The sequence below is a fragment of the Phyllobates terribilis genome, unplaced genomic scaffold (genome assembly GCF_046119375.1).
Source record: "Phyllobates terribilis strain yellow unplaced genomic scaffold, ASM4611937v1 Scaffold_97__1_contigs__length_5976380, whole genome shotgun sequence".
Classification (NCBI taxonomy): Eukaryota; Metazoa; Chordata; class Amphibia; order Anura; family Dendrobatidae; genus Phyllobates; species Phyllobates terribilis.
In genome coordinates, this window is record NW_027362857.1 from 3,316,146 (window position 1) to 3,327,876 (window position 11,731).

General features: G+C 41.0%; 1 protein-coding gene across 1 annotated transcript in view; it reads left to right on the plus strand.

Annotated features, from left to right (window-relative positions):
* The window catches only part of LOC141198546 (microtubule-associated serine/threonine-protein kinase 3-like), a 193,701-nt gene extending 182,474 nt beyond the window's left edge, over nucleotides 1-11,227 (plus strand). Inside the window, exons 6-17 of the mRNA XM_073662980.1 lie at nucleotides 6,725-6,810; nucleotides 7,139-7,347; nucleotides 7,809-7,947; nucleotides 8,057-8,189; nucleotides 8,340-8,505; nucleotides 8,654-8,752; nucleotides 9,005-9,127; nucleotides 9,277-9,386; nucleotides 9,475-9,674; nucleotides 10,021-10,109; nucleotides 10,726-10,815; nucleotides 11,040-11,227. Of these exons, the coding sequence (XP_073519081.1) occupies nucleotides 6,725-6,810; nucleotides 7,139-7,347; nucleotides 7,809-7,947; nucleotides 8,057-8,189; nucleotides 8,340-8,505; nucleotides 8,654-8,752; nucleotides 9,005-9,127; nucleotides 9,277-9,386; nucleotides 9,475-9,674; nucleotides 10,021-10,109; nucleotides 10,726-10,815; nucleotides 11,040-11,179 (1,584 nt within the window). The 3' untranslated portion in view covers nucleotides 11,180-11,227. The remainder of the gene's footprint in view (nucleotides 1-6,724; nucleotides 6,811-7,138; nucleotides 7,348-7,808; nucleotides 7,948-8,056; nucleotides 8,190-8,339; nucleotides 8,506-8,653; nucleotides 8,753-9,004; nucleotides 9,128-9,276; nucleotides 9,387-9,474; nucleotides 9,675-10,020; nucleotides 10,110-10,725; nucleotides 10,816-11,039) is intronic.
* Nucleotides 11,228-11,731: the final 504 nt, after the last annotated feature.

Here is an 11,731-nt window from a genome sequence, read left to right on the forward strand (position 1 = left end):
ACACTGCTACAAGACCACATTTTTTTTCAGAGCTAGATGCAGATAAAAATTATTTTTAATTTGCAACCTGGTGGAGGTTAGTATAGATGGACTAATAGAATGATGCTATACCCAAAAGGTTTTACTTGGCTAGGTGCAGTAAAAAAATTTGTATTCTATACACAGGTGGTATAGCTTGCAACACAGATAGGCTACTCCACTGACTAACACACACTGCAAGAGGCCAAAAAGGATTTGCTTAGCTAGATTTAGCCAAATGCTGTGAAAAAAACTTGCACAGCACTGGCACAGACCTGCCTAGCAAAAAGTCCTAGGAAATGCTGTAACCTAGTCCAGAAAAGGACTGCAATTACAAGTAGACCCTACTCCCAACCTATCTATTTAAGAGCACAGACCTGCCTGATAAAAGTCGTAGGAAATGATGTAACCTAGTCCTCAAAAGGACTGCAATCACAACTATCCCCTACTCCCAAGCTATCTGTAGATTTGTGCGAAAATTGGCTTGAAATGAACACTCAAAGTATAGCGCACACAGCAACAGCGGTGCCGTCTAACACGCAGCTGCAGCAGTGAGAAAATGGTGGCTACGTGGAAAATGGCTGGGTCTTATAGGGCAAGGACATGTGACATACACTGCCAATGACACATGCCTTTGCTTGTGTGAAAAAAGCAGTTCGCTCCGTGTGTGCGCTGCTGATAGGCTGACAGATTGCACCTCCCCACTGTAAATGGGGGAAAGAGAAAAAAAAATGGAGATCTTCATTATTTCTGCAGAGATCCATCCCCTGCCCCTCCCCCCGCCCCGCTGTACACTCAAACTGCGTATTAACATTAATTTTCAGCATTACTGAGAAAAAATCCAGTTATGATTTTGGTGCACGAACAGTTATGGAACATAACCTCGAACAGCCGGATGTTTTTCAAATTGTTCGTGTTCGCCGAACGGCTCGAACACCGCCCAAAACAGCTCGAATTTGAGATTGGCGAACAGTTCGAGTCGAACACCGCTCATCTCTAGTGATAATATTAATATATTATAATAAATGTAATTAATATGTTGATATGAATATTGAGCAGAATTCATATCTGTCTATTGGTTCGTTCTCCGCAACAGTCATGGTCTCTCATGTGATCTCTTTGGAAAATTAATTGCCCACCCTTGCCTTAGATAGTAATAATGCCCCCTGTGTGCCGATACTGAATAATAATGCCCCCATCTATGCCTGATAATAATAGTGCACATGGGGTTTCTTACAATAATAATATTGCAACTCATGGTATGCAAGGGGCTTATATTAATATGGGGTCTACCAGTAGATACATAGGGGGAGAGGGTTAATAAGAGGCTTTAATACAGAGCCCAGACAGGCTGTACTATAACAGCAGGTGAAAGGGGGAGGTAAGAGGAGGAGCAGGCATTCTGACGCTTAGGCTTGAAGGGGAATAGAGCCTGTAATAACACAGCGGGGCAGGCGGAGGGTTGTGTTTATTAGGAGCTTAGACCCGGCTGCTGCATTCAATGACACTTTACATAAAAATGTGTTCCAGCGATGAGACCGGAGGGGGCGTCAGTGCGCATTGGGAGGCACGCGGCGCTCCAGCGAGAGGTTTCCTCCCCATACAGATACCAGAAGGTCCATGCTTGAAACGAACAGTGGGCTCCAATAGGGGGCGCTGTTTTATGGATCTCATCAAGTATTTATCACATCATAGGTCCAGATTGGTTCCCATAATGGCTAGGCAACAAGACAACAGGGAATATAGGTGTATAGATATATTATAAATATAGAGGATGTATTAATATAGTGTAAATGTACCAGATATAATCGATACACACACAAAGGAGAATCATTTAACCCTGAATCAATATTCAGTGCAGCCAAGATTAAAAGTATAGATAAAGAAAAGAAGTCCGTCCAAATGGCCGACTATGCCGTATAGAAGAGCGCAGCCACAATTGGCCTACACACTGTATGGCGATAGTCTATGTAATAGGGCCATACTGAATAGTGATCACACTATAACAATAGGCCATTCGATAATAAAATCCATCTAGTCTCTCGTTGAATGATTTTCTTATCCCAGTCGACCAACCTCGCTGGTAAAGGGACCACGTGTATAACGTATGCCCATATAGACGGCTTGGGAGGGAGAGCTGATCCTTCTGACAGATTCCCTTTAATCTTATAAGGAGACGCAGAGGGGCACTATTATTATTATAGGGAGACCCAGAGGGGCACTATTATTATTATAAGGAGACCCAGAGGGGCACTATTATTATTATAAGGAGACCCAGAGGGGCACTATTATTATTATAGGGAGACCCAGAGGGGCACTATTATTATTATAGGGAGACCCAGAGGGGCACTATTATTATTATAAGGAGACCCAGAGGGGCACTATTATTATTATAGGGAGACCCAGAGGGGCACTATTATTATTATAAGGAGACCCAGAGAGGCACTATTATTATTATTATAAGGAGACCCAGAGGGGCACTATTATTATTATAGGGAGACCCAGAGGGGCACTATTATTATTATTATAAGGAGACCCAGAGGGGCACTATTATTATTATAAGGAGACCCAGAGGGGCACTATTATTATTATAGGGAGACCCAGAGAGGCACTATTATTATTATTATAAGGAGACCCAGAGGGGCACTATTATTATTATAAGGAGACCCAGAGGGGCACTATTATTATTATAAGGAGACCCAGAGGGGCACTATTATTATTATAAGGAGACCCAGAGGGGCACTATTATTATTATAGGGAGACCCAGAGGGGCACTATTATTATTATAGGGAGACCCAGAGGGGCACTATTATTATTATAAGGAGACCCAGAGGGGCACTATTATTATTATAGGGAGACCCAGAGGGGCACTATTATTATTATAAGGAGACCCAGAGAGGCACTATTATTATTATTATAAGGAGACCCAGAGGGGCACTATTATTATTATAGGGAGACCCAGAGGGGCACTATTATTATTATAAGGAGACCCAGAGGGGCACTAATATTATTATAAGGAAACCCAGAGGGGCACTCTTATTATTATAAGGATGCCCAAGGGGAACTATTAATGTGATAAAGAGACCTAAATGATCATCCTAATAAATTGGTATCACGGGGAGTAGTAAATTTAGATTTTCTCCAATGGTAGGCAGGGTCATATTTGTAATAGAGACCCTCATCTTTGAAAGTGGGTGTGGGAGAGTAACATGGGCCTGTGTGCGTCCTATGCCAGAGCTGGGCGCAGCCCCTAGTCCGGCCCTGTTCCCTCAGTAAAGATACTTCTTTTAGCCCCTAACACGGTACAAAGATATACATTGTCTTTTAGCCCCGGAATATGACTTTCTTATTGATACAAAACACTGTAATTTTTATTGTGTGGAACAGATATAAATAATTTATGTAACAACATAATAATACTCTAACTGCTCAGAAGAGTAAAGCGTCCATAGTTCTATCATCCATGTCTGCATATGGTACCGATGCTCAGCCTATATTGTTGCCTCCTTAAGGGATGCTAGGCAACTTCCTTATAAGGTAAGCTGCCCCTTTAAGAGTAGAACACAAGATTCCATTATGACATCACAATTAACCATCACTACTTCTACAAGTGATTACACTCTAGTTGTCACTTTGACTTTCCGGTGTCATTGTTGTCGGTGTGATAAGCCATATAGCTAGTCATATACAGACTGCGCTTGGATTTACTGGAAATGTCTGGAATTCCTCCAGACAGACTTCAGGTGTTAGCACTACTCCAGGGGATTCTTACCACCTATGACCCTGACTTTGTGCTACCACTACCCGATGGCGTCCTCAGCTTCATTTACCGGCTGGTAATGGAGCTTGTGAGAGATTGCCTGACCAAATACAAACGAGGTCATATAAGCTCAGAATATCTTGAGCATTTACAGAAGAACATATGGACATTAGTACAACAGGTAAATAGCAGACAATCTGCACAAATCATATAGTAATAATGGAAAATAATAATGGAATATAAGTTTAACCTGTACCAAATACCCAGATAAGAATAGCCGGGGAGCAGTAATAGGGCATACAGGCTACATGACAAGGGAGAGGGTGATATCTACAGGGTTATTGGGAGGGTTGTGGAGGTAGGGGGGAATTGGATTGGTTAACCAATTATGGACCACAGAGTTTTCAGTTGTTATGCCTTCATTTTTTCCTCACTTTCTTTCAAGAGCCATAAATTTGTTATTTTTCCATTGCCATAGACATGTGAGGGCTTGATTCTTTTGCAGGACAAGTTGTAGCTTTCAGTGGCTCCATTCTATTTACCATACATTGTACTGAAACAAGGGAAAAAAACTCCAAGTGAGATGCAATGGTTCTTTGTGTCGCTATATTCAGGGACCCATAACATTTTAGTTTTCTGTCGATTGGGATGAGTGAAGATTTGAGTTTTGCAGTGAACTTTGTGTACATAGAGTGTCATAGAATCATAGATTCTATGGGTGTTTTGATTGTTTATTATTAATGTTTTTAAGTGAAATGAGAAGACAAAAAAACCCCACAAATCCAATTTTTTTTCCTCTTTTCGGTGTTTATTGATCGTATTAATTAATTCCCTATCTTAAAAGATCAGACTTTAACAACCGCATCAATATCAAATATGATCATTCATTTTTTCCTTTCTTTATTTTAAATGGTGAAAAGAGGAGTGATTTGAACTTTTATATTTTTAACATTTTTTTTAAATCTTTTCTTCTTTATTTTTAATTTTTTTTTTTCGTTCCCTTAGGGGACTTAATCCTGCAAATCGCTCATACTATATATTGCAATACTACAGTATTGCGCTATATAGTGAAAATCTGGATCTCCTCTGGAGCTCAGCCTATAGCTAAGCTTCACAAGGAGGACCGTGGTTTCAGCAACGGAGGTCTTCAGCAGACCCCTGGTTGTCCTAGAAATGCATTAGACCCCTGTGATCGCCTTGTAGAGGGCCGATGAAAGCAAGAGTGCTCAGGCATCGGTGCATGCACAATTGAAATGATACTGTCACAGACTGACAGCTTTATTTAAATGGTTAACAGAAGAATTCTGCGTTGTCCACGGTTTTTAGGGACAGATGCTGGCTATTTCATATACGCATGTTTGGGGAGCTCAGCTCCTGAGCCCCCTCCACATGTGAGGACCCTTCCAGGATGTTAATAACCCGTACATTTGCGGGAAGGAGTTGAGGAGCTGGGTTACAGGGGGACAATAAAAGGAAGAAGGTAGGAGTTTCACGTTCAAGCATCCAACCAGCCCTTATAAAGAGATGGGAGGAAAGTTTGAAGGCTGGCACTTGATAAGTAGAGGTTTTGGGACGGTCACAGCGGTGGGGGATAGGTTTGGGTCAGAGTCTTGATAAATGTGATGTCCTTTGGACGGAGGTTACTGTTGGGGGAATAGTGACTTTGGTTACATCTCAATATAACTAGTGGACTTCGGTCCTGTGAGGATAGTGGTATTAATGTGGGATATTAATGCCTTAACCCTTGTGTCGGTGTGGTGCGGCTAGGGTCTAACTCTTAATTAGGTGTTGTTTTTCTTCTGGTTTAAAGCCTATTAGATATCTACTGTATATAATTGTGGGGCTATCATTGTTGCAGTCACCCCGCGTTTTGAGTTGGAGTCTGCTGTGGCCATTTTACACAGGTCACAAGCAGCCATGTGTCTTATATACATACATTGGGTATGGAGGGAGGACGTGGGGATTTAAAGGTTTACAAGCGACCGGATCCCTCGTCAGTTGTCATGTAGTACTTGTAGTGTAGATAGCATAAGTAACATGGTGATATAAATGGCCTCCTCCGTTTTGCTTTTTCTCTCATGATTTTCCTTTCTTCTTTGTTTTCATCTCTATAGGCTGAAGAAAAATCCCAAAGTGGAGAATTGGCCTTTATTAAACAACTGGCCCAAAATGTCCTGCTTGTACTGGAGTATCCGGCCTACTCAGTGGAGCGCCTGGTAAGGATCTATCATCTTCTACATCTCATGTCCTTGTTGTCTGATCTTCTCCAGATCACCAGCCATATAGCAGAAGCTCAGGTTCATGATGGTGGAGGCCTCCCTGTCCTCTCCAGGCAGACACAGGTTTCCATCTCATGTCATTGTTCTCTGATCTTCTCCAGATCACCAGCCATATAGCAGAAGCTCAGATTTATGATGGTGGAGGCCTCCATGTCCGCTCCAGGCAGACACAGGTCTACATCTCATGTCCTTGTCTCATCTTCTCCAGATTACCAATCATATAGCAGAAGGTCAGTTTCATGATGGTGGAGGCCTCCCTGTCCTCTCCAGGCAGACACAGGTCTACATCTCATGTCCTTGTTGTCTGATCTTCTCCAGATTACCAGCCATTTAGCAGAAGGTCAGATTTATGATGGTGGAGGCCTCCATGTCCACTCCAGGCAGACACAGGGTATTTTATGGCCACCTGTCCCTGTGGCTTCATCATCTGTGAGGACAGTCTGTACTCAGTGGTGCGGAGTTTGTATTTCCGCCTGTGTCTTTGTATAAGGGGGATATCTCCTATAATATAATAGTGTCTGTGCAGGGTCCGGCTTGTATCACGTCCCCTACATCTGCTGCAGTGTAATCATCATGGACATAATATAGAAGAGAGACGTTCCTGCATCTTCAGCTTTTATTCCCCTGCAGTTTCTATGTCTTAATGTCATTTCTTATTCCTTTTTAGGCCGCGATCGGATCATTGAACCTGGGGAGAAATCCTTGTAAGAGCGACTATAAACCGATCAAACTGATCAGCAGTGGAGCCTTTGGGTGAGCTTTACTTTGGTATTATATATATTTCCCAGGGCTCCTTATGACGATGTCTCTGCGCCCTTCCCATGTTATGTTCCCATGGACAAATTATGAGTTCACATCACGGTCCACATCTATCTGTCACTATTCAGGTCAGTTAGGATGTGACGTGGATGAGGACCCCCCATTGGTGATCATTTGTGGAGTGTTATTTTATGTATTTATAGACATGGTTTTCTAGTGATGGCCCCACATTAATCATTAATACAGGAGATCATTTGATGAGATCTATAGATAGATTGTTAATAAGAATTTATAGTAAATCATGTTTTTTTCTCCTCTCCAGGGCCGTCCACTTAGTTCGCCATAAAGATACAAACCAAGTCTGCGCTATGAAGAAAATGGACAAGGAGAACCTGAAAAAGCCAAAGAGGCTTGAATGGGCCTTTCTGGAGAGGGACATCTCAGCATTCGCAGATTGTCCCTTTGTGGTCTCCACGTTCTGCTCCTTTCCTACTAAACTTCATCTATGTATGGTCATGGAGTATGTACCAGGTAGGACACATCCATTGTATCTATATCCAGCCCACGTCTGCTTAATCCTAGCACCTATATATGACCACAATGTGCCCACATGGACGGTTACATGTCCTCTTTGCAATTATTATAAGTCATCTGTTACCAAGATGCCTGAAAAACCATTGATCTCTATGAAAGTCCCCCAGTATGTCCTCGCTGAGCACGGCAGCAATTTCCACTATGGGTAAAAGGAAGATTTGTCTTTTTGAAGAGTTTTTATAGATAAGAACGTTCACAGAGAAAAAAATTAGAGGCTCGTAGATGAGGCTCTGTCTCTATGTATAGGGTCTATCTGCAGTATACAGTATACGCACTACATTATACAGTATATATAGACCATCCTGTCCCAATGTCTCCGCCTTCTTCACATTCCCACTCATCATGTGTAATTTACATTGTAACAAACCCTCAGTTCTCATATTTGCTTTCTCCTGTAGGAGGTGACTGTGGTACCCTTCTAAAGCACAGGGGTCCTTTACCGGTCCTCTTGGCCCGTATGTACATTGCGGAAACGGTCCTTGCTGTGGAATACCTGCACAGCTATGGTGTGGTGCACAGAGATCTGAAGCCTGAGAAGTAAGTGACCCCTCTAGCATATTAGAGGGGAAGAAAGTTAGAGTTTCTTATACAGTCTGTGGGTTATTACTTGGTGCTGATGGTGCTGACACCATCTTTTCTTTCACAGCCTCCTGATAACATCAACAGGACATATTAAGGTCACTGATTTTGGGGTTTCAAAACTCGGCCTCATGAGACCAAACTCAGACTTCTACAAGACTCCAACTAAGGACATCACCAAAGAGTTCCTTGATAAAGAGGTAGGCTTTACTTACAGGGTCTTGTACTTTACAGATCTCATCTCTTTCTCCTTCTCTGATTTATAATTTCTCTAGAAAAACATTTCCACTGATGTTATGTGTCGCAATTATATTTATTGATCATCATCTCCTTTTTCTGTTGGTTTCCAGACTGCTGGCACCCCTACTTACATGGCCCCAGAAGTTATCCTAAAGATAGGTTATGGAAGGCCTGTTGACTGGTGGTCAATAGGGATCATCCTATATAAATTTCTATTTGGATATCCACCATTTACAGGGGCTTGCAGAAGGAATATTTTACACAGTATCATCCAGGGTAAGTAAAATAATCTGAATGCTTGTGATGTCACTGTTATTTGACTTGAATAGTTCTGTAGTTTTTTCTAGCTTTGTTAAGGAATTTTTTTTTCTGAAAATAAATGAAGAGGTTTTATTTCTTATAATATTTGCTTTTTATATAACAGATGATATACCTTGGAGATGTAATTACTTTCCTCCAACTAATGCTCGAGGCATCATCACTCAACTGCTCAGAAAAATTCCAGCACTGAGACTTGGAACAGGTAATATTAATAGTATTATCAATGAATTATTACAGCGTGACCAGACAAATGATGGGTTCCATGAGGATCAGCACTGAGGTTCTGTACTCTACCTACTTGTCTATTACCCATTCTTCATGCTATAATGTTCAATATATTTCCTTTATGTCGGCTCTGTTACATCTTCAGTTCAGATTAACATAAATTCTACAGATATGGAGCAGTTTCTCTGACAATGACTGTATCACTTTCTTTCTTGTCTTCCTTTTCCAGGAGGCGCAAATGAGATCAAAATTCATCCATTTATGCGTGACTTAGACTTTGACAACCTTTTAAGTCAGAAGCCCCTGTTCGTTCCTGACCTAAAGTCAGATGAGGACACCCGCTACTTTATCAGTAAGTAAAATGAGACGTCATCTGCAGAAAACTGACGTGTGTCTTGTCTTTCATTTTATGTCAAAATCAGTTCTCATCATTATTAGTGATAACATGGTGACTGTCTGGGTATTATACTAATAATCTCTAATAACACTTGTATTTTTTAGCTCGAAGTAGCAGCTTCAAACATATGAATTCAGATGAGGGGGACACAAGTGAGGACAATGACTGGCCAGAAATCAAAAACTTTGCATCAACTTATCAAAGGTCTTCTAAAGTAAGTATGTGGCTAATAAAATGTATGAAACCTATAATTACAAAAAAAAATTAAATATATCTATTTTATATTTCTTTATCTGTTTTAGCTATATATCACCAATACTGGGATGATGACCAATATAGAGCCTATGTCACCTCCACAGTGTTCCCAAGAGAACAGTGATGGAGGCAATGAAGAGCCTATGTCACCTCCACAGTGTTCCCAAGAGAACAGTGATGAAGGCAATGAAGTGCCTATGTCACCTCCAGGGTGTTCCCCAGAGATCAGTGAAAAAGGCTCAGAAATGTGAGTAGATTATTATTATTATGAGATTTAGTCCTGATATATGTCGGATCCAAATACAAGATACGAGTAACACAAATCTAAATCTAGCATCCACCACCCCATGACTACACAATCTCTGTGGGTCTTACTTGTGATAACTTCAATAACAGCTGATTGTTGCGACCAACCATTCATTTCCAACTCACTACAGGCCAATATTACTAATTAGACTCCATTCTTGCTGGTAAAATGTGGTCTTGAGCAGGCTATCTCCTCTATGTTGTCCTAATTGACCTTACAGACAGGTGTTCTTCCGTTATTCTATTGTTTATTCCTTGTAATTTACGTGTCTTTTTTCTACCAACAGGCAGAAAGAATCTTCCCCTTCCAAAACTGTTGGAGACAATCAGTGTTTTACTGCTAAAAACAGTGAGTCATCCTCGCCCTCATTGTCAGGTATGTACAGGTTTATAGGCCATCCAATTATAGCCTATGATCCAAAATTTAAATATTAAGGCTCTAAAATTACTTCCTTTATTCTTTCTGCTCCCCTGAGTATTCTATTTTTTGTTTTGTTAAAATCCCCCATAAGGTTCCAGAGTTATGGGCCTTTGTAATTAGTGGTAATTTTTATTCTTTACAAAGGGGCGGTGCTCACAGGATCCTCTGGGGCGTGCCCTTAGGTTACCACGCCCACATGATAAAGACCATAATAATTAACACTAAATAAAAAGTCCCATATCTCTACAACCGTACTGTGGATTTTAGGAAAACAAATATCAGAATACTCAGGGGAGAAGCCGACATAAAATAAGAGCGAATCTTGGACACTTTTGACCTGGTGATGGGTCTTCTTTAAAGTTACAATGAAATTTTATCTAACTGATTATATAACACTGTGGCTTGCTGAAAGTAATGTCATATTAATATGGGGACATGGTTCTTTGGGGAGACACCACCGGAACCCAGAAAAGCTACAGGTTCATATTAATCAGGTGCATAACTCTATAAAGATACAAAGCTCATCTTTTAGGAGTTTATAATCAACATTTTTTTCTGGCTTTTTGATTAGAATCTCCAGTTCAGAAGAGAAGAAAATATTTTCGAACACTGAGAAAACAACTAAAAACAGAGAAAGTTGAAGAGGGGGAAACTAGGCGAGGTAAGTGTGACGATAATCTCCATGTTGTATGACGTCAGTGAGAAGAAGTCATGTGGAGCAGATGTTATCCGTCAGTGGTGGGATTGTCACATGTATGATGGCTGACAATGATTCTGCTCCTCTGTATGGATGATTCCTCTAACGTCATGCTACAGTGACACCACAGTAGTGTCCTCTAATATGGAGTCCCATTACTTACATCAGTTTTACATCTTTTCTCCTAGGTTCTCTCTTCCGCCGGATGATAACATCCTGCCGGCGTGGATTATCCAGGGCTGCTCGTGCTGTCAGAGAAAGCTGCATTTTTGGCTGCTGCCACCAACGCACCATTGACATCTCGAGGACAGAAAACCCCCAAATCTAGCGCTCTGAAGAAACTACAGCACATCCACCATTAATGCTGTACCTGTATGGAAGGAGTTGTACCACCTACCTGTGGCCTCCTGACCAGCAAGAGACACGTGCAAAAGTTGAAGGCTCCTCCAAGAACTTGTCTTCATCCTTCCATGCAATTTTAATTCAAAGAAATAAAAAATTAAAATTGTTTAATGTCTTTTCGCATTTAATTGATTATTACTGACTTTTATGGTATATTAATACTATACCTCATATATAGTATGTCTGAAGGGTTAGATCCCAAACTGGAGAATAGCGGTTCTATGTCTCCCATTAATCCTCTAAACTCTGGCCAAAAATGGAGGAGATGACCAGAGATTCTGTTATTCCTAAGGGTACGTACACACAGCACCTTATAGACGCCAGCATACCCACTGATTTTTTATTTTATAAGAAGACACTTAAGGAAAACATCAGTGTTTTTGTTAACTACATATAAAATAGTGAGCGGCTTCCAAACAGAAGCCACCAGCAGAATGAACCGATCACTTTCTTTAACCACTTCATAATTTTCAAAGCT